The sequence below is a fragment of the Bos taurus genome, chromosome 2 (assembly GCF_002263795.3).
Source record: "Bos taurus isolate L1 Dominette 01449 registration number 42190680 breed Hereford chromosome 2, ARS-UCD2.0, whole genome shotgun sequence".
In the NCBI taxonomy this organism is placed as follows: domain Eukaryota; kingdom Metazoa; phylum Chordata; class Mammalia; order Artiodactyla; family Bovidae; genus Bos; species Bos taurus.
The window spans coordinates 86,048,774-86,071,921 of record NC_037329.1 but is presented as its reverse complement, the minus strand read 5'-3'; the positions used below and the strand labels follow the sequence as shown (position 1 = coordinate 86,071,921).

The 23,148-nt window shown below is 38.8% G+C and overlaps 1 protein-coding gene across 1 annotated transcript in view; it reads right to left on the bottom strand.

Annotated features, from left to right (window-relative positions):
- MOB4 (MOB family member 4, phocein) overlaps window positions 1-11,104 on the bottom strand; it is a 29,718-nt gene extending 18,614 nt beyond the window's left edge. The window contains exons 1-2 of the mRNA NM_001083526.1: window positions 11,010-11,104; window positions 7,467-7,529 (exon numbers count right to left, since the gene is read on the bottom strand). Of these exons, the coding sequence (NP_001076995.1) occupies window positions 7,467-7,529; window positions 11,010-11,069 (123 nt within the window). The 5' untranslated portion in view covers window positions 11,070-11,104. The remainder of the gene's footprint in view (window positions 1-7,466; window positions 7,530-11,009) is intronic.
- Window positions 11,105-23,148: the final 12,044 nt, after the last annotated feature.

The window sequence follows — 23,148 nt, the reverse complement described above, 5'->3', positions numbered from 1 at the left end:
AGCTGAAGGAATCAAGCCTCCTGACTTCAGATTATACTACAAAGTTACAGTCATCAAGATAGTATGATACTGGCACAAAAACAGAAATATAGACCAATGGAACAAGATAGAAAGCCCAGAGATAAACCCACACACCAACGGGTACCTTATTTTTGACAAAGGAGGCAAGAATATACAATGGGTCAAAGATAGCCTCTTTAATAAGTGATGCTGGGAAAACTGGACAGCTACATGCAAAAAAATGAAATTAGAACACTTCCTAATGCCATACACAAAGATACAATGGATTAAAGACCTAAACGTAAGATCATAAACTATAAAACTCTTAGAGGAAAATATAGGTAGAACACTTGATGACATAAATCAAAGCTTCTATGACCCACCTCTTAGAGTAATGGAAATAAAAACAAAAATAAACAAGTGGGATCCAATTAAACTTAAAAACTTTTGCACAACAAAGAAAACTACAAACAAGGTGAAAAGACAACCCTCAGAGCGGGAGAAAATAATAGCAAAGGAAACAACTGACAAAGAATTAATTTCCAAAATATACAAGCAGTTCATACAACTCAATATCAGGAAAACAAACAGCCCAATCAAAAAGTGGGAAAAAGATCTAAACAAACATTTCTCCAAGGAAGACATACAGATGGCTAACAAACACATGAAAAGATGCTCAACATCGCTCATTATTAGAGAAATGCAAATCAAAACTACAACGAGGTACCACCTCACACCAGTCAGAATGGCCATGAAAAACTCTACAAACAATAAAAGCTGGATGGATGTGGAGAAAAGGGAACTCTCTTGCATTGCTGGTGGGAATGTAAATTGATACAGTCACTATGGAAGACGGTATGGAGATTCCTTAAAAAACTAGGAATAAAACCACCATATGTGGAGAAGGAAATGGCAACCCACTCCAGTAATCTTGCCTGGAAAACCCCATGGACAGAGGAGCCTGGCAGGCTACAGTCCGCGGCATTTCAAGTGTCAGACATGACTTAGCGAGTAAACCATCCACCACTACAAAGTGAATATATGCCTAAAGATAATGTGTGAAAAGGATATTTGCCATATACTAGCTAGTTTTTTGGTGGGAGGATGGGAGTCAAGGAAGACTTGGGGTTATTTTTTCATCGACTTCCATTTTATACTTATTTATAATGGGTCATTATTTTTACTAATATTGTAAAACTATGAAAATGAATAAAATACTAAAAGTTTCATATACAAAAAAAAACACCGTATGACCCAGTCATCCCACTCCTAGGCATATACCCTGAGGAAACCAAAACTGAAAAAGACACATGTACCCCAATGTTCACTGCAGCACTATTTACAATAGCTAGAACATGGAAGCAACCTAGATGTGCACCGACAGATGAATGGATAAAGAAGCTGTGGTACATATACACAGTGGAATACTACTCAGCCATAAAAAAGGAGGACATTTGAGTCAGTTCTACTGAGATGGATGAACCTAGAGCCTGTTGTACCAAGTGAAGTAAGTCAGAAAGAGAAATAAATTATAGAAATAAACATCATATATCTGACTCATATATATGGAATCTTAAAAGATGGTACTGATGAATTTATTTTCAGGGCAGCAATGGAGAAACAGACAGAAAACAGACCTAAGGACACAGGGGCAGGGGAGAAGGGAGAGGGTGAGACGTATGGAGACAGTAACATGGAAATTTGTAACACCATATGTAAAATCGATAGCTAATGGGAATTTGCTGTATGACTCAGGCAACTCAAACAGGTTCTGTGAAAATCTAGAAGGCTGGGAAGGAGAGGGAGATGGAAGAGAGGTTCGGTAGGCAGTGGACATGGGTGTACATGGCTGATTCTTGATGTATGACAGAAAACGACAAAATTCTGTAAAGCAAATATCCTTCAATTAAAAAAAAATAAAATGAAAAAATATATATATAAAGAAGCCAGGAGGAAAAGACATGACCTTAGAATAAGAATTCAAATGAGTGCAGCTTTCTCATCAGAAATCACAGATGACAGGAAGAAATGGCACAATACTTTTAAAGTGCTGAAAGAAAAGCACAGTCAACTCAGAATTCTATATCTAGCAAAAATACCCTTCAAGAATAAAGATACAGATACTCTCAGAGTAAAGAAAACTAAGGAGAATTCCTAGCCAGCAGATGGCTCTAAAAGAATTACTAAAGGAAGTTCTTCAGATAGAAGGAAAAAAAAAAAATACCAGAAAGAAACTTAGAATATCAAAAGCAACAGCAATTACAAATATCTGGGTATAAATATATATTAGACTATTTTCCTCTGATCTTTAAAATATATTTGGCAGATGAAAGCAAAATATGCAACATTCTCCAATAGGGTTTTCAAGGTATATATTAATAGATGCAATGTAGACAGCTATAGTATAAAGGAGGAGGGTAAAGAAGTCTAACTAATGATAGTTTTTGCATTTCAATCAAAGCAATAAAATACTGACTCTAAATAGATTGTGAAAAGGTAAGCATGTACTTAGTAATTTCTAGAACAATCATCAAAAAATTATAAGAAATATAGCCAAAATTAGAATAAAATAGAATATGCTCAAATAACCCTTAAAAAGGCAGAAAAGGGTAAACAAAAAAAGAAGAAACAAAGGAAAAGCAACAAAAGGTAACTTTACATCTAAACATATCTATCAATAACTACATTAACACTGTTGTTGTTTTAGTTGCTCAGTTGTGTCTGATTTTTTGTAACCCCTTGGACTGTAGTCTACCAGGCTCCTCTATCCATGCGATGTCCAAAGCAAGGAAACTGGAGTGGGTTGCCATTTCCTTCTCCAGAGACTCTTCCCAACCCAGGGATTGATTGAATTCATGTATCTTGCATCGGCGGGTGAATTCTGAGCCACCAGGGAAGCCTATATTGAGGTTAAAAGGCCTAAATACACTAATTAAAAGACAAGGATTGTCAGAAAGAACAGAGAAATATAACCCAACTATACTGTTTACAAGAAACTTACTTCAAATATAATGATATAGGTAGGCTAGAAGTAAAAGGATGGAAAAAAATATACCATACAAACAAATCAGAAGAAAGCTGCAAGGAATGAAAGGTAGTTCAACACTAAAAAAAAAAAATTAACCAATATAATACACTACATTAATATTAAAAGGGAAAAAACACACAGTCATTTCAATTAATGCAGAAAAGGCCTCTGACAAAATCCAACATCCTTCATAATAAAAATACAGAAAATCAGGTATAGGAGAGAAGTTCCTCAAAATGATGAAGGGCTTTTATAAAAACCCACAGGCAACGTCATACTCAATGGTGAAAAACTGATAGGTTTCCCTTGCTCTAAAATTAAACACGAGGGAATTCCTAGGTAGTCCAATGGTTAGGACACTACACTTTCACTGCTGAGGGACAAAGTTCAACCCCTGGTCAGGGAACTAAGATCCCACAAGGCCAAAAACAAAAAAAATCCAGAAATGAGACAAGAATGCCTGCTTTCACCATTGCTATTCAACACTATACTTAAATTCTAGCCAGAACAATTAAACAGAAAATAAGCTCATAAAGCTAATAAATGAATCCAATGAAGTAGCAGAATACAAAATCAATATAAAAAATAAGTTGTGTTTCAGGCTTCCCTGGTGGTATAGTGGATAGGAATCCACCTATCGATGCAGGGGACATGGGTTCCATCCCCAGTCCAGGAAGATTCCATATGCCTTGGAACAACTAAGCCCATGCACCACAATTACCAAGCATGCATTATTAACTCAGAGAAAGCCTGCATATAGCAACAAAGACCCAGAGCAACCAAACACAATAACAAACATATATATATATATATATCAGTTGCGTATACCTTCAATGAACAATTCAAAATGAAAATTAAGAAGGAAACTCTTGGAGCTTCCCAGATGGCTCAGTGGTAAAGAATCTGCCTGACAACACAGGAGACACAGGTTCAATCCCTGACCTGGGAAGATTCCACATGCTGTGGAACAACTGAACCACAACTACTCAGCCCTCATGCAGCAACTACTGAAGCCCACGGACCTTAAATGCCCATGCTCTACAGCAAGAGAAGCCACAGCAATGAGAAGCCCATGCATGGCAACTACAGAGTCACCCCCACTCTCTGCAGCTAGAGAAAAAGCCCACCCAGCAAAGACCCAGCATAAGAAAAAGAAACAAAAGAAAGCAAAAAAAAGAAAGCAACTGCTATATATATCCACACCTATATGTAACTGAATCACTTTGCTGTACACCTGAACACTGTAAATCAACTATTTACTTCAATAAAAAATATGAAGAAAAAAGAAAGCAACTCCGTCTACAACAGTACCTGAAAGAATAAAATATGGAAGAATTAATTTAAATCAGAAGATTAAATACTTGCATACTGAAAATTACAAAACATTGTTAAAAGTAATTAAAGAAGACCTAAATGAAAGCTATCTTACATCCATAGGTAGACTTAATATTGTTATCAATATTACCTAAAGTAATCTACAGATTCTGTGCAATTTCTACCAGAATTCCAAGTCTTTCTGCAGGAATGGAAAAGCTGATTCTCAAATTTATATGTAATTCCAAGGGGCACCAAATAGTCAAAAAATCTTGAAAACATAAATTGAAGCATGCACACTTCCCAATTTCAAGACTTACTACAAAGCTACAGTAATTAAAACAGCCTAGAGATCCAATGGCTAAGACTCTGCTCTCCCAATGCAGAAGAACCAAGTTCCATCCCTGACCAGAGAACTAGATCCCACATGCCACAACTAAGAGTTCTCATGCCCTAACTATTGTGCATACTGCAAATAAGATCCTGTGAGCCGCAACTAAGAGTTCTCATGCCTAACTATTGTGCATACTGCAAATAAGATCCTGTGAGCCGCAACTAAGACCCAGTGCAGCCTAAGTAATTAAAGTAGGTGTTGATACGGAAAAAAAAAAAAAAAAAGGTCTAGTACTGACATAAGCAGACTTATAGACCAATGGAATTGAACAGAGGAACTAGAAATAAACCCTCACATAAAGTTAAATTATTTTTGACAAGAGTGTCAAAAACCATTCAATGAGGAAAGGATAGTCATTTTTAAGTATACAGTTCTGTGGCTTTCTTGTATTCACAACGTCGTGCAACCAAAGAAAAGCCCTGGACCTAACGGCTTCACTGGCGAATTTTACTAAATATTAAAAGAACTAACATCAATCCTTCTCAAAGTCTTTCAAAAAAATTGAAGACAACAGCATATTTCCTAACTCCATTATAGCAGCATTCCTGATACCAAAGCCAAATTAAAATACTCTTAAGAAAACTAGAAACCAATATTCCTTGTGAACACTGATGCAAAAATCCTAGCAAATTCAGCAGCAAATTAAAATGATTATACACCATAATCAGATGAGATTTATTCCTTGAACAGAAGGATGGTTCAACATACAAAAACTGATCAATACAATACACCATGTTAACAGAATGGGGGGGGGGGGGAACAACACAATGACCTCATTTGGTACAGAAAAACATTTGACAAAATTCAACATCTTTTTATGATAAAAATACTAAAAAACTTAAAATAAGAGGAAACTAACTCAACATAATGAAGGCCAAATATGAAAAACACACAGCAAACATCATACTTAATGTGGAAGAGACTGAAAGCTTTCCATTAAGATCAGAAATAAGATAAGGATGCCTGCTGTTGCCACTTCTATTCAAAATAGTATTTGAAATTCCAGCCAGAGTAATTAGGCAAGAAAAAGAAATAAAAGGCATCTAGATTAGAAAGGAACAAGCTGTTTGTAAATGAAATAATCTCATATGTAGAAACCCAAAAGATTTCACAAAAAAAATTGTTATTAGGACTAATAAATTCAGCATAGCATCAGAACAAAACTCTACTTTAAAGGGAAAAATATCTGCACATTTTTCCTCTTAACTTTTGCCAATTTCCACACACAGAACTCCAGATTTTATTTCCAAATCCTCCATAAGGCCTCTTTACTAACCTATTAAATATTTGTTTATTGAACAACACATTTTTTTTTAAACAATACATTCTTAAAAGGCAAAGGGCAAAGCCATTCAATCATCAGTACTCTTCTATTTCCTGTGCTAAGTATCTAAATACTATACTGAATCCATTCTAAAGGTTTTTAATGTTTCTGTTAAAATTATTAAATGTTTGGGGGCAGGGGCTTCACAGCACGGCTCTCAAGATCTTAGTTCCCTGACTAGGGATCAAACCCATGCCCTCCGCAGTGGAAGCACCGAGTTCGAACCACCAGATCACCAGGGAAATCCCTGTCAAATTTTTACTACTCAAAGAATTCAACTGTATTTTTATTTTGTTTTCCAATATTTTTAAACAACACAATAAATCCAAATAGCTATCTACTTTAACTATCTAGCTATCAAAATCCAACAGCCTTGACTAATATACTAGCACAGCCAATTTCAGTCATCCTTTTATTAACCTTTAATGTGATTTTTAAGAATTAGCTATGGAAACTTTTTTCTCCCAGTTTCCAGATTTTATTCATTTGGGATTAATTTTTTTTTTTTTTTTAAACCCAACATAGTATACAATACGGTTCTCAGTAAAAATGCTTAAAAATCTCCTGAGGGGTTTTTCAAACCAAACATGCTATCACCTGCTGGATAATCACAGTCTTAGTGAGCTATTTGGTAGTGGAAACAAATTTTCAAATATATTGGAGGGAGACAAAAGTAGTAGTAGTAACTATGGGAATTCCCTGGCAGTTCCCTGGAGAGTGGTTAGGACGTGGTAGTCTTACTACCAGGGTCCAAGATTCAATCCCTGGTCAGGGAACTAAGATCCTGCAAGCCAAGCATGTTCTCTAATGTTCAATTACCAAATGAATAATGAGTACACTTTACTTCTTTATACTTATATTATTCTACTTAAGCATTCAATTATTTGTGAATTAAATTTGGAGAAGGTAATGGCACCCCACTCCAGTACTCTTGCCTGGAAAATCCCATGGACGGAGGGGCCTGGTAGGCTGCAGTCCATGGGGTCGCTAGGAGTCGGACACGACTGAGTGACTTCACTTTCACTTTTCACTTCATGCATTGGAGAAGGAAATGGCAACCCACTCCAGTGTTCTTGCCTGGAGAATCCCAGGGACGGGGGAGCCTGGTGGGCTGCCATCTATGGGGTCGCACAGAGTTGGACAAGACTGAAGCGACTTAGCAGCAGCAAAGTCAAATTTTATACCCTAATTTGGTATATTTTAATAGATAATAAAATGTATTTAAGTTTGATGATAGTTTAATATGCCATCTTAAAACAAAATGAGGTTTGATAAAAGTTTTAAGCAAGTACCCCAATAATTCCATGGATTCTGGTTTGTGCTAAAAAATATAGGAATACTTAACTATGCGAAGGGAGATAAAATGCTTAGGTTATTGGAGTTGCAAAAGAAACTATTATTATTACCTGCTGAACAGCAAGTGTACTGTCCATTTCATCAAAGGATTCATCAGGCCAGTTATAGAAATCCTATAAGAAAAAATGTCATGGTTAAAGCATATACAAAGTTACAAAGAAGATGCAATACTATTATGATTAATTTCAATTCTTAACAAAGATCCAAAGTTATACCAGGGGAGAAGAAAAATTCTCATATTTTAAACAATGTGATTATTAGTAAGTAAAAGAAATTTTATTCAATGTTTTAAATGAACACCAAGATTTTATTTAACTGAATTCTAAGTTACAGTTTTCTCAACCATAGACCCCTCAAATATGGCTCTCAGAAACCTTTCATGTGTTATGAATTGACAAGTCCAGCACAACTTTGTTTGTGGTGGTTAAATATTTTTCCAAAAGTTCTAATGAAAAAAAATATCCAGGCAGTAAAAAACTTCATCAGTTTTTACCCAAAGAGAATAGCTAGAATAGCAGTTACTACTCCATTAAGTATTATTTAAGACGGATATTATAATAAATTACAATTCTAATTGCAAATGATGTTTTAAATTTCTAAATCAAAATGTGAGCACCATCAAAAATGAATCATTTAAAAAGAACAACCTACTTTTCAAAATTTTATTTATTTTTTGGTTGTGTTGGGTCTTCGTTGCTGCACTCGGGCTTTTTCTAATCGCAGAGAGCGGGGGCTATGGTTTCGGTAGTTGCCACAGGTGGGCTCAGGAGTTGCAGATCCTGGGCCTCTAGCACACAGGTTCCATAGTTGTGGCACGTGGGCTTAGTTGCTCTTAAGCATGTGGGATTCTCCTGAATCCGGGATGCAATCTGTGTCTCTTCCATTATCAGCAAGTGGACTCTTCACCACTGAGCCACCAGGGAAGCCCGGCAGCCAGGCTTAATCACTGGACTACCAGAAAAGTTCAAACAATCTTCTTTTAAGGGGAATATTTTTATGGATCACCTTGTACGGGTTCTGAACTGCTCTATAGATAGCCCAGTTCACAGACATTCACCGAAGTGTTCGTGACACATTGTAGGTATTCAATAAATGTCTGGGAAAAGGTAGTAGTAAACCAAAAATCTATAACCCTGCATCAGTCAACGTGAATAAGTCTCTAAAAATTGGAGCAAACTGAAGAATACAGTGTTTGATATCACATTAATAAAAGTTTAATTGCAAAAGATATTTATAAATATAATGCATGTAACAGTAAAAAGTTTAAAGAAAAAAAAAAAGGAATGATAATCACCATTACTGACTAGGAGTGGGTAGAAGACAGAAGAATGTGATACAGAAGGATTTAACTATATTAGTAATGTCCTAGTTCTGAGAGTACGTGATGGGTATGGTATACCATTTAAGTGTCTTAAGCATTTCATATCTTTTCTTTTTTAATATTTGCCTATTCTGAATGAAAATGAACTAAATTTATTTTAAAAGTTAAGACATAAAAATGACTTTCTGGAAATTGTTTTAGGATGTCTCTTCCTAGATATTATCCACATATTATTAGAAAGTAGTTTTAAAATTCTTCCTGATTTGTAGTGACAAATGTTTCTATTACTACACTTTGCAAATTTTTTCATTTTTAAAAAAATAAAAAATAGTTTGTATTCTGTTTTTAAAATATTAGAAAACACATATAGTAATACATAGAAAAGATGTAAAAAGTTAATTAAGAATTAAATGCTTGCCTCATACTTAAAACACTTAAAAGAGGAGCCAAAAATCCAGCTTAATGAACATTCTCATCTAATTCAGTAAAACATTTACTGAAAAACAACTATGTGCCTATAATCCAACCTAACCAATTTAAAAAAAAGTAGAAAGATACTCTAATTCTAAATATATCATTTTAGAGTAGACCCATTTCAGGAAGGAAATCAGTGTGATATACAAAAGACAGGCAGAATGCTGCTTAAGTAGTTCTTTTTAAAAAATCCTAACCTTTTCTATTACATTTTATTTAACAACTGTGATCTATGACTATGTGGAAAAAAGCAAAAGAGCTTTCTATATGTGACTTATTCATAACATAGCAAATAGGCGTGTTACAATACTGAGTTAAAATCTATGATTGTCTATCCTTTCAAAATTAATAACTTTTGAATCAGTAAAAATGGATGATTCTTATGTGAGTACAAAAAATTCACTTCTAAATACAAAAATATAAAAGTTCATCATTTAAAAGAATCAGAAATAATGTTTCCACAGAATGAGAATTAAAAGCATCTGAGAAAAGATCATTTATAAAGAAAGAAATTTTGGAAACATTAAAAAGCACAAATAATATACAAATTCCAAGTAGGATGACCATAAAACTGCCAATAAAACTGACACAATAAAACATGACTATAAAAACAAAAGGCTTTCAAACTGAACTCTCTAAAATTCAGTACTAGAAGCAATTTGTGAAAAAGAAAAGGTCACTAGTGAACTAAGTACAAATCGAATATGGAGACTGTAACCTTTAGCAAAAGCAGTCTAATTTCTGGGCTTCAGTTTCCTTATCTGTAACATGGATCTGGGAAGATGCCTGGATCTAAAAGTTCCCTTTGAAAGGACATCCCTTCCCAAATTCTGTGCAAGGCATTAAAAATCTATTATCTGGCATAAGGTAGTAGCTGCACGGTTGCATCTGGTCCCCTACCCTGCTCGCCACCCCACACATACACTTACCTCTTTTTCTTTAAAATCACATTATAACATCTCTTCTGATTTTGGAGCATGTACCCAATTGCAAACCATTTCACCTGGCAGGTTAATCAGATGAGGTCTAACTACCCTATTTGATTTGTTTTAGGAATGTGAAGAGCACTCGTCTTTTGCAAATCCCAAGAATCAATACTGACACAAGGACCAACTCACCCCAAGTACCGCCCTACTAAAAGTTGATAAAATTATAATCAGTTCCTTCCTTATGCTTCACACATAATAACAAAGAAATTCACAAGGAATGACATCTAACAAGTCCCAGCCTGATGATGAAAACTTGCTGGACCAGAGAACAGCTAGAGTGAGAAGTGGTCAAAAGCAAACAGCAGGAGGAGGATAAAGTGAATTATGGACTCCCGGAGCCGGCTAGACAAGCTGGATGTCAGGAGTCGGGCACGTCACAAGCCAGATAGGAACTGGAAGGCAGGACAAGGTAGGCTGTTTACACCCCTCCCACCCTAGCTGACCCTCATAGAACCTCAGGGTCTCCACCTGGCCGGCCGCACCCCTCAGACACTGGTCACTGGAGATCAGGCAAAAGGTGACAACAAGCAGTGGCTGCTAACAGGCTTTCCAGCCCGGGTCTCGGCCGCCCCCACGCACCCCTCACGCCCACCCTCCAGTCGGAGCTACGCAGTCCTCCCGGGCCGCCGCCGCCGCCTCAGCCAAACCGAGGGGCTGAGGCTCCGGAAGAGCAGGCCGGGCACCAGTGCCCGCGCCAGTCCGCCGGTCGCCCCGGCCCATCCTCCTCTCAGAGGTATCCAGCTTCAAAGTGCGACTCTGCTCGGCACCAAGAGCCCCCTCCCCCTCCACTAAAGGTGCAGAGATAGTACCTGAGCCTTAGTACCCGGCCTGTTCCGCCTCAGCACAGCCGTCCCCTCCGCCATGACCATAGTGCCAGAGTCTGGGCGGCTGAAGTCGGTACCCGGATGTAGGGGACGGCTGCCTGCGCGGGGGGCGGGGCGGAGCGGCGTTCCTGGCCCGGGCGCCGGGGAGGGGCGACTGCTGACGGCACAGCCGTAGCCCGCGCGGGGCAGGGTGGGAGGAACCGGAGGAGTCCCTGAAAGGGCCAGCTGGCGGAGGGAGGGGGACAAGAAAAGGAACAGCCGACGACTCACTGATGACGAAGTGGAAGGAGGGAGAGACCCGGCTGCCAAGGACTAGAGTGAGTAGCAAAGGGAATTCCGCCGGCCAGCGCAGAGAGCCACCATCCCCAAGTGGGAATGTGCAAATTCGGCGTAACGCGTTGTGCATCTCCTTGGGCTTACGTTAGTTAACTGGAAGAACGGAGCTTGCACAATGGCGACCGTTTCAGTTGTCCGTTGTGCAAGCAAATACTAGAGAAGCGTAAGTCTGTCCCGAAATCTGCCTAGATGTGCAAAGTGAAAAACAGGTCAGCAGTCTTGGAAAATTACACAGACCCTGCATGAAATCGACCAATTTCAAATCAAACTCGGGCTTAGAGAGTAAAACGGTATTTCCGCCATCCGCTAACTTCAAAGCCAAGGATCTTTCATTGACCACTTTGTGTAGATAAGAGACCCAGATGCCAATTATCTGGGGGTAGAGGGGACATCGGGTATTGTGTGTTAAGCAGACAAAATTAGCTTGTATTTTTTTGCAAGTCAGAAGCAGGAGGAGAAAATGAATGCCCCTTCATCGACGGTGGGTGTTGTACATCCCAGAATTTCAGTTTTCCTTTGTTGCAAGTTTTAAGTTTTCTCTTAAGTCATGGAATCACAGACGTATTAGCAAACTTTTTTTTGGTTCCTGCTTGGATATCTTAAAATGTTTGATCTGGGATGAGGGAGGCCTTAGGTTATCAGATGGGAAGACAGTTAAATTAGTAAACAATGCATATAGTAGGGTAATTTCCAAGAGAGGAAAGCATCAGATATCCCATCCATCAAGTACACCTAAAGGTGTATTAAGAATGCTGAGACATGTAACAGAGTCTCCAAAGATGAAAGCCAGGAGTGGATGAGAGGGTGGTTAAAATTAGTGCAAAGCTGAATAACTGTCATGACTTGGAATTTCGTTCAGAAGCATTTAATATGGGAAGCCTATTTGCCTTTAAATAAAGATTTCTTCTTTCTGGAAGATGTAGAGACTGGTAACTTTTCAAGAGAAAGGACAACTCCATCACTAACTTATAAGTGCTAAAAATTTATTCATCCAACAAGTGTTTATTAAGCCCCACTGTGTGTTTGGCACTGAGGTAAAAGTATAAAAAGGCCCCATCCTTAAGGATAGATTAGATTAGAGTCTAGCAATGGAGACAGCCGTGCAAATCACCAGTTCTCTTAATAAATACAGTGAGAATCTAAGACAAGCAGCCCCTAAATGTGGCCACCCTAAGAGAGAGATGGGTGGATCTGTAGAGAGCAGATTCTTAGGTCTGTGGACAACCTCACCTCCCTTACTCCAAGGATTCAGTTATAATATCCCAGATTGTGTGGTAGTCCCCAAGCTGTAAATATCAGTTACCTATAGTTGAAGGGGCTCATCTTAACATTATCTTAATTGTGTCTGATTCTTTGCGACCCCATGAATCACAGCACGCCAGGCCTCCCTGTCCATCACCAACTCCCAGAGTTTACCCAAACTCATGTCCATCGAGTTGGTGGTGCCTCATCCTCTGTCGTCCCCTTCTCCTCCTGCCCCCAGTCCCTCCCAGCATCAGGGTCTTTTCCAGTGAGTCAGCTCTTTGCATGAGGTAGCCAGAGTATTGGAGTTTCAGCTTCAGCATCAGTCCTTCCAGTGAACACCCAGGACTGATCTCCTTGCAGTCCAAGGGACTCTCAAGAGTCTTCTCCAACACCACAGTTCAAAAGCATCAATTCTTCGGCACTCAGCTTTCTTCACAGTCCAACTTACACCCATACATGACCACTGGAAAAACCATAGCCTTGACTAGACGGACCTTTGTTGGCAAAGTAATGTCTCTGCTTTTGAATATGCTATCTAGTTTGGTCATAGCTTTCCTTCCAAGGAGTACGCATCTTTTAATTTCATGGCTGGTAGTAATACTTAAATACTGTTTAAACCCATCTTAAAAGAACAAAAGAAAATGGGAGTAAGTAGGTGTTAAATTCAGGAACAAAATGCATATTCATCTCTTTGAAAAGTCTAATTGTGTTACATTGTGATGTCAATTCTGGCCTTGTTTACAGGAAGAACCTTGGTCTTTATGGTTGAAATGTTTCTAGCTCATAACCTTCACATTTTAATCTGACGTTTAATCTGTCAGTCTGCAGATTGGAGGTCTGCAGACCTCCAAACAACAATAATTCTATAACCACAATTAATTTAGGGAGTGGGGGGAAGAAGAAAAGAGCATGATCAGTAATAACAGTAACATGTAAAAATGGGTTACTTGAATATTTTGGTTAAAGAAGTAGTTTTTTTTTAAAGGCAAGATGAACAAATGAAAATAACTCTGGACTGAGATTCAAGAAGTCTAAATTCTCTTCCTTGTTGACTGTAAGACTTTGAACAGTTTATCAAATAAAAGGGTTTGTGTGTTTGTAGCGGGGGTGGGGGGAATGAAACCAGTGCACAGCAGTTCTTTCCTTCTGCCTCATAAGAGTATGATCTTTGGGGGGCTTCCCTGGTGGTCCAGTGGTTAAGAATCCACCTTGCAACGCTGGGAACATGGGTTTGATCCATGGTCTCGGAAGATCTCACATACCATGGAGCAACCAAGCCCGTGGAGCACAAATACTGAGCCTGTGCTCTAGAGCACGTGAGCTGAAACTGCTGAAGCTCAGGCACCCTAGAGCCTGTGCTTTGCAACAGGAGAAGCCACTGCAGTGAGAAGCTCACAACTAGAAGCTCTCCGCAACTAGAGAAAGCCTGTCTGCAGCAATGAAGACCCATTGCAGCAAAAATTAATTAATTTTAAAGTCTCTCAAAAGTTTTAGAAGAAAATACTCTGTAAATCCAAAAATCATAAGCAATTTCAAAACCATCTATGCAATATGAAATCCTCCTTGGGGAGGTTTAAAATCCAGCTAAAATAGTGAATGTTCATTGTGTTTGGGCACTGAGCAAGAGCTGAGAACCATGAATAAGATGTATAAGCTCCTTTCTTCAAAAAGTTTAAAAACGAATAGGAAAGGAGGATATGTAAATTACTATACTACAGACAAAATGTCTTTGGTTGATGGTTGCCTGTTTGCTATCCACACTCCTGGACACATGCTCTTTGCGAAGAGACTTTACTGTTGCTCGGTATTCATCTCTCCCAATTTGAGCAGGGAAAGGTAAACCCATCTTTAGCTGAGGGATAAATCCTTGTTGGCCTAAGCCAATGTTTGAAGGGTGAGCATATGACTCCATTTTAGCTTAAGGAGCTATGAAAAGATACCTGATGGAGCACTTTGGGGAAAGGTTTTCTTGCTCTTGAGGAGACAGTAAAAGAGATAGTCCCTTTTTTGTGCCGCTGAACCTTGTCAAGTCTGGGGCTGCATCAACCCTCTTGACTTGAAGGAAGCCAGCCTAAGAGCAAAGCTGATGCACTGACCAATGCATGAAGTACTTGAAATGTGCCATGAAATAGCATTTATTGAGGGCATTTCATAGAGGCAGTTTCGTTCCAGGCCAAGCAAAATTGAAGCAGCAGTGAAGTATGGAGATGTATGTTCACAGCTGAACAAAAAGTAGTTATATATGTAGTTTTGTACATTTTTAACATATTATTTGAAAATTCATTTCTCTTCATAAAAATTGTTATGGACAAAATTTTTTGAATTTATAAAGTTCAAACAAGACAATTTTGACTACAAATAAGTGAGATACTCAGCTTCCACAGCACTTCATTTTTATCTCTAGAATATTTGACCAATTAGTGGTTGTGGTAGCCAGTTGCCAAGATGTCCTCCAGTGATTATCATCTCCTCAGTGTGAGAGACAACCAAATGAAGAACACCTTTGGTTCTCTCACACACTGAATAGGGCGGACCTGTTTAATCAAAATAGGACACTTTGAAAATGATGTTGTGTGACTCCTGATGTTAGGCCATAAAAGACATTGTGCCTTGCTCTCTCAGCTCACCTCCCTTGGGTAAGCTAAGACGCTGTCATGTGTGAGGATCCTCAAGTTGCCCACAAGGGATCCACTGAAGCTCCTGCCAAAAGCAAGCATCAACTTGCCAGCAAGAGTAACCATCTTGGAAGTATAACTTGCAGATCCCAGTCAAACCTTTGGCCGATGGTAGCCTCATTAAAATTTGGGATAAGCAGATCCCAAATTTCTGATGTCCAGATACTGTGTGAGATACTGTTGTTTTAAGCCACTAAGTTTGGGATGATTTGTTAAGCAGCAGTAGATAACTAATACAGTAGTTCCTGAATCTTCAGGAAGGAAAGATATGATCAGAAGACAGAAGTCACAACAGACAGTTATCATTTCCTTTTTTCCATAGGGCACCTAATGTCTTTCATGAAGTTAGGAGCATTTTCTACATTTTCTAGATGACACCAGTTTCTAAAATTATGTTATTAATTTAATAGTTTACTTCTGCCCGTTTTATTCACAACAAACTCTGGAAAATTCTTAAAGAGATGGGAATACCAGACCACCTGACCTGCCTCTTGAGAAACCTACATGCAGGTCAGGAAGCAACAGTTAGAACTGGACATGGAACAACAGACTGTTTCCAAATAGGGAAAGGAGTGTGTCAAGGCTGTATACTGTCACCCTGCTTATTTAATTTCTTTGCAGAGTACATGAGAAACGCTGCGCTGGCTGAAGCACAAGCTTGAATCAAGATTGCAGGGAGAAATATCAATAACCTCAGATATGCAGATGACACTGTGCTTATGGCAGAAAGCGAAGAAGAACTAAAGAGCCTCTTGATGAAAGCGAAAGAGGAGTGAAAAGTTGGCTTAAAGCTCAACATTCAGAAAACTACCATCATGGCATCTGGTCCCATCACTTCAAGGCAATTAGATGGAGAAACAGTGGAAACAGTGACAGACTTTCTTTTGGGGGGGACCGAAATAACTGCAGATGGTGACTGCAGCCATGAAATTAAAAGATGCTTACTCCTTGGAAGAAAAGCTATGACCAACCTAGGCAGCATATTAAAAAACAGACATTACTTTGCCAACAAAGGTCCGTCAAAGCTTTGTCTAGTCAAAGCTATGGTTTTTCCAGTAGTCGTGTATGGATATGAGAGTTGGACTATAAAGAAACCTGAGCGCTAAAGAATTGATGTTTTTGAACTGTGGTGTTGGAGAAGACTCTTGAGAGTCCCTTGGACTGCAAGGAGGTCCAACCAGTCCATCCTAAAGGAAATCAGTACTGAATATTCATTGGAAGGACTGATGCTGAAGCTGAAACTCCAATACTTTGGCCACTTGATGTGAAGAACTGACTCATTTGAAAAGACCCTGATCCTGGGAAAGGTTGGAGGCAGGAGGAAAAGGGGACAACAGAGAATGAGATGGTTGGATGGCATCACCGACTCAATGGACATGAGTTTGAGTAAGCTCCAGGAGCTGGGGATGGACAGGGAAGCCTGGCTTGCTGCAGTCCATGGGGTCGCAGAGTCGGACATGACTGAGCGACTGAACTGAACTGTACTGATTTTATTCATCCCTGTATCTCTAGTGCCTAAGACAGTGAATGGGGAGTTCCCTAGTGGTCCAGTGGCTTAGACTGCAGTCTCAGTGCTGGGGGCCTGGGTTTGATTCCTGGTCAGGGAACTAGATCCCGCATGACATAACTAAGAGTTTGCACTTGCAACTAAGACCCAGTACAGCCAAATAAATTTAAAATTAAAAAAAACTTTTTTAAATGAATGACTTAAAAATACTATAATAAATTGGTCTTTTGAAATAAGAAGTCAGAAAAGTAAGTATCCACTGATGTTTTTTCCAAGTCAAATCTCTAGGCAAAATGAGACTGAAAAGTGTTTTCTAAGAGTTTGGCTAAATTTTAACATCTTAAAGAAAGGGGCTTAACTTGTAAGACAAGGGTTTGGATCCATTTCTTATCTCTTATAACAGGAAAATCTCAAGATTGAAAAAATACAAAAACCAAAAACCATAAAAATACCTAAAGAAACTATGGAAGAACCTTCTATTGGAGACTTTTCAGAGTTTGAAATAATAACTAGAAGCTATAATGGAAAATTTTATTTATTCAGCTATACCAAAATGACTTCCTGCAAATTCAAAGCATAAAAGAAATCAAAGTCAAATTATAAACTGAAGGAAAAAACTTACCACAAAGAACCAATTTCCGTGAATGATAAGGATATCAAATCATAAAAGGCCAGTTACCCAGTAGGAAAGTGAGCAGCAAATATTAACAGTCAATAGGAACAGTTAACAGGAAAGAAAATAGAGATGGCTCTTAAACACATGAGAACACCCTTATCCATAAAGATAAATTAAAATGATTTCTTTGGAAAAATAAAAATTCATAACATCCTATATTACTGAGAGTGGGAGGAAATCAACAATCTCATACATTGCTGGTAAGATTATTAATCGGTAGAACTTCTCTGAAGGGCAACTTGAAGATGTTTGTGTGTGTGTGTGTGTGTATATGATTAAGGTTCACATAACTGTTGACATGGGCTTCCCAGGAGGCTCAATAGTAAAGAATCTGCCTGTCAATGCAGAAGACGCAGGCTCAATAACTGCATCAGGATGATCCCCTGGAGAAGTAAATGACAACCCACTCCTAGAAAATCCCATGGATAGAGGAGCCTGGCAGGCTGTATAGCTCATGGGGTTGCAAAAGAGTCAGATACAACTTAGCAACTAAGTAACAATGACCCTTTGAACATAGCAATTTCATGCCCAGCAGTTTATCTTAAAGATATAAAATCTATGCAAATTTTTATTTATTTCAGAATTATTTCTAGGAGCCTAAGTTTAGAATTTAAATATCAATCAATAGGAAATGCTTAAATTTAGGTTCATCCATATAATGAAACATCATACAGCTATAAGGAGAATGAAAACTTTTATATGTACTTTATAGATTAATTCCTAAGACAAAATTGTTAATACAAAAAATAAAAATAAAAGGCAAGGTGCCAATTGGTGTGTACAGAATATTTTACTTTTGAAAAGTATATATATATTTCATATGCATGAGATACATATGTATACACACACAAATACATATGTATACATAAAACACCCCTGGAAGAAAGAAACTGTAATACCAGTGCCTCGAGGGATGGAACCAGGTGGCTACTACACAGGGATGAGAAGGAATCTTTTCAATGTACATCCTTTTGAATTTTTACCTACATACACATTGCATGCGTTCATGATCAGTCACTTCAGTCATGTCTGACTTGTGACCCCTGGGCTGTAGCCCCCCAGGCTCCTCTGTCCATGAGATTATCTCAGCAAGAATACTGGAGTGGGTTGCCATTTTCTTCTCCAGGGGATCTCTCCCACCCAGGGATCAAACCCACATCTCTTGCATTGGCAGGCAGATTCTTTACCACTGAGATACCTGTGAAGCCCACAAACAGATTATCTAGTTTTAAATATTAATACAATTAAAGTTTAAGAAAAAAAAAATCAGGCTTGACTCAAAATGTTAAGGAACATCTAGTGGCCCCTTTTTTTTTTTTTTTACAGTTAATTCTTAAACCCTGAGAGGTTGAGATGATTTGTCAACTATCACATAACTACTATTTTCTGGGCTCCAAAATCACTGCAGATGGTGATTGCAGCCATGAAATTAAAAGACGCTTACTCCTTGGAAGGAAAGTTATGACCAACCTAGACAGCATATTAAAAAGCAGAGACATTACTTTGTCAACAAAGGTCCGACTAATCAAGGCTATGGTTTTTCCAGTGGTCATGTATGGATGGATGTGAGAGTTGGACTATAAAGAAAGCTGAGGGCCGAAGAATTGATGCTTTTGAACTGTGATGTTGGAGAAGACTCTTGAGAGTCCCTTGGACTGCAAGGAGACCCAACCAGTCCATCCTAAAGGAAATCAGTCTTGGGTGTTCATTGGACAGACTAATGTTGAAGCTGAAACTCCAATACTTTGGCTACCTGATGCGAAGAGCTGACTCATTGGAAAAGACCCTGATGCTGGGAAAGATTGAGGGCAGGAGGAGAAGGGAACGACAGAGGATGAGATGGTTGGATGACATCACCGACTCAATGGACATGAGTTTGGGTGGACTCCGGGAGTTGGTGATGGATAGGGAGGCCTGGCATGCTGCGGTTCATGGGGTCGCAAAGAGTTGGACACGACTGAGCGACTGAACTGACTGAATGACTATGTAAGCTACACAGGGTCTAGAACCTAGGTTTGATTGAGCTCTCTCATACAGATTGCTTAAGGGTTAAAAAAAAAAAAAAAGGCATTTAAATAGACTTCACATAAATAAAAAGTTCTAAAGTCCATTTTGGTGTAGGTGCAGAGAAAACAGCAATTAACTTGCTGGATGAGGCATGACCTGGTATCATGCTGAGGAGCAATCTGCCAGCCCTTTGCTAAGTCACTTCAGTCGTGTCCAACTCTATGTGACCCCATAGACGTCAGTCCACCAGGCTCCCCTGTCCCTGGGATCCTCCAGGCAAGAACACTGGAGTGGGTTGCTATTTCCTTCTCCAGTGCATCAAAGTGAAGTTGCTCAGTCATGTTCGACTTAGCAACCCCATGGACCGCAGCCTACCAGGCTCCTCCATCCATGGGATTTTCCAGGCAAGAGTACTGGAGTGGGTTGCCATTGCCTTCTCCACTGGCAGCCCTTACCCAGAAGTTAAAAATGCTCACAGCCAGGTAAGTGCACTGTTGAGAGTACAGGGAGGAACTGCCATATAGGGTATCAAACAAATATATGTTTATATTGAAAACACTGTGATAGGATAGAGAGATCAATGGATCAGACTGCAAAATCCAGGAATATGTTTGTTTAAAAATTTAATGTATGATAAACGTGACATCTCAAATTTGGGGGCAGGGGAGTGGAGGTGGGAAGAGTGGGTAATCCAATAAAGTTAACCATTGGTTAAAAAAAAACTCAGACACATATACTGTACACTAAATGGATCAATGAATTACTTATATTTCGAAAAAAAAAAGTGTACTAGAAGAATGAGATTTTACTAGAAACAAAAACTGCACAAATTAGGAAACAAATGTGACAGATTCACAGCCCTAAAACCTTACAATCCATGTTGGTGGTAAAACAGAATGGTGTGCCCACTGTGGCAGTTTGGAGGATCCTCAAAAAGTTAAAAATAGAACTACCATAGTTCTTTCTATTCAGAAACCCCACTTCTGAGTATTTTTCTGAAAGAAGTGAAATCAGAATCTCAGAGAGAGATATATTAGCACCCTCATCTGAATTTGTAGCACTGTTTACAATTGCCAAGCTGTGGAAGCATCATGTCCACCTATTGTATGAATGGAGAAAACATGGTATTGCATACAATGGAATTATTACTCAGCTTTAAATACTTGACAACACAAAATGAATCTTGAGGACAATAAGCTAAGTCAAATAAGCCAATCATAGAAGAACAAAATACTGTATTCCACATACATGAAGTATCTAAAATAGCTGTAGAAGCAGAGACTAGGACAGTGGTTGCCAGGGACTAGGGGGAGGGGAAAATGAGTTTTTAATCAATGGGCATAAAGTTTCATTTATTCAATATTTTAATGTACACTTAAAAATCTGTTAAGGTGTATTTCATACTAAGTGTTCTTACTACAATAAAAAAATGAAAAAATACCTATTTTATAATGTCAATTTTTAAAATTAACTTTCTGTAAAGCATAGTTTCTGGAGCAATAGAGGAAAAAAATCATAATCTTGATAATGGTAACGACTTCCACAGCAGAATAGCACCCTGGTAATTTTATTCTCAATTTTTTCAAAAATTTTTTGTGTAGAATAGTGAAATGCAGACTTCGAAGTCAGACAAGGTTGAGTTCAGTTCCAACCTATGACTTAAAATTTATGTTACCTTGAGCAAGTTCCTCTACCTATCTGCATCCTTCTCCTGTGAGGCAAAGAACATCAAACAGTATTGCTATGATTACAGAGGTAAGTAGGATTTTATGTTAAGTCACTAGAACAATGCCTGGCAAGAGCTCAAAAATGGTAAGGCCATCATTAAAATTCCAGTCAGAATTTTACCTGTTTTACCTTTCTCCTTACTATTTTCCTGTTGAACAAAAAGTAAATGCCAACACACCTCTCTAAAACACATGGGTCCACATCCCCAATTCCCAGATTTTGGGCCCAAATTTCTCATGCCAAAATTCTTTTCCCTATTAATTTTTAATATAATCTCACAATCTATAAAGTGATTCTTTAGCAGTTCTGCTAGACAAGGACAATTTCTCTGGTACAAAAAGAATCCTCCCATCCTTCTGATTTAGGTTATGGACAGAGCCCTGAAATTCTAAGATAGCAAGTAATTCCGAGGATGAATACGGTTTGTAAACTCCTCTTAGATCTCAAAACGTTCGTATTTCCTTGGGTCCTGGGAAAACAATCACGAATGAGAAAGTCATAGACCTTGGACTGGATTCCTAATTACAGTTTACCAACCACATGGCCTTGAGTTAGTTTCTTCATTTCCTCTGTGAGTTCTCTCATTGCTAAAACAAATCTGTGCTTACAGGATTACAATCTACAGTGCACATTAGCTGTGCCTGGCACACAGTAGGAAACTGATGGCCCATATGGGTTCTGTAAAAATAGGCATTCCTTTTTTTAACCTAAATATGACAAAAAAGCCTTATACAGCAAAATGTCACTAACATTTCATAAATACTCAGTTCAGTTCAGTCACTCAGTCATATCCGACTCTTTGCGACCCCATGAATCGCAGCACACCAGGCCTCCCTGTCCATCACCATCCCCCGGAGTTCACTCAAACTCATGTCCATCGAGTCGGTGATGCCATCCAGCCATCTCATCCTCTGTCATCCCCTTCTCCTCCTGCCCCCAGTCCCTCCCAGCATCAGAGTCTTTTCCAATGAGTCAACTCTTTGCATGAGGTGGCCAAAGTACTGGAGTTTCAGCTTTAGCATCATTGCTTCCAAAGAAATCATAAATACACAAACATACTATTTTATTGATGAGGATATTATCAAAAGTTGAGATTATTCCTTTATCACTTAAAATTTAGACTTTGATTCCACAAGACAAATATGGAATACAACTTTTAAAAGACATTATCATAGACTAGCTTATGAGCAATCAAAACTAGAAAACAGATTTGACTGCAAGGCAAAAATTGCTGGTAGCTGAGAGACAGTCAAGATTAGGAGTTGGTACTGAACTCCAGTGTAGGATTGTTTGGGTTCAAATCTTAATTCTCCTGGCTCCTAAATCAAGCTATTTGTCCAGTTCTCTGTTTCCTATTTGTTAAAATCAATCAACTGTATACTAGATAACCTAATTGTCAGACACTTTTAGGTACCCCTTCCCTTTTTCCAGTTGTTATCTGAAATAATGTCTATCACGTGCTTAGAACGGGCTGACTGAAAGCAGAGGCCCTAATGGTTTAGACAGCATGTAAAGGTATATAGATTACCTATTCCAAATCAGGCAATGGCAACCCACTCCAGTACTCTTGCCTGGAAAATCCCATGGATGGAGGAGCCTGGTGGGCTGCAGTCCATGGGGTTACTAAGAGTCTGGCACGACTGAGCGACTTTACTTTCACTTTCATGCATTGGAGAAGGAAATGGCAACCCACTCCAGTGTTCTTGCTTGGAGAATCCCAGGGACAGGGGAGCCTGGTGGGCTGCCATCTGTGGGGTCACACAGAGTTGGACACGACTGAAGCGACTTAGCAGCAGCAGCAGCAGTTTCCTGTTATTACTTAACCCCCTTTGTGCCTCACCTTCCTTATATGCAAGATGTGACTGATGGTACTTGACTCATATGCTCTTGAAAGATTAAGCCATGTGATATATGACAAGTACCTACAACAGTAGCTCACACCTAGAAAAT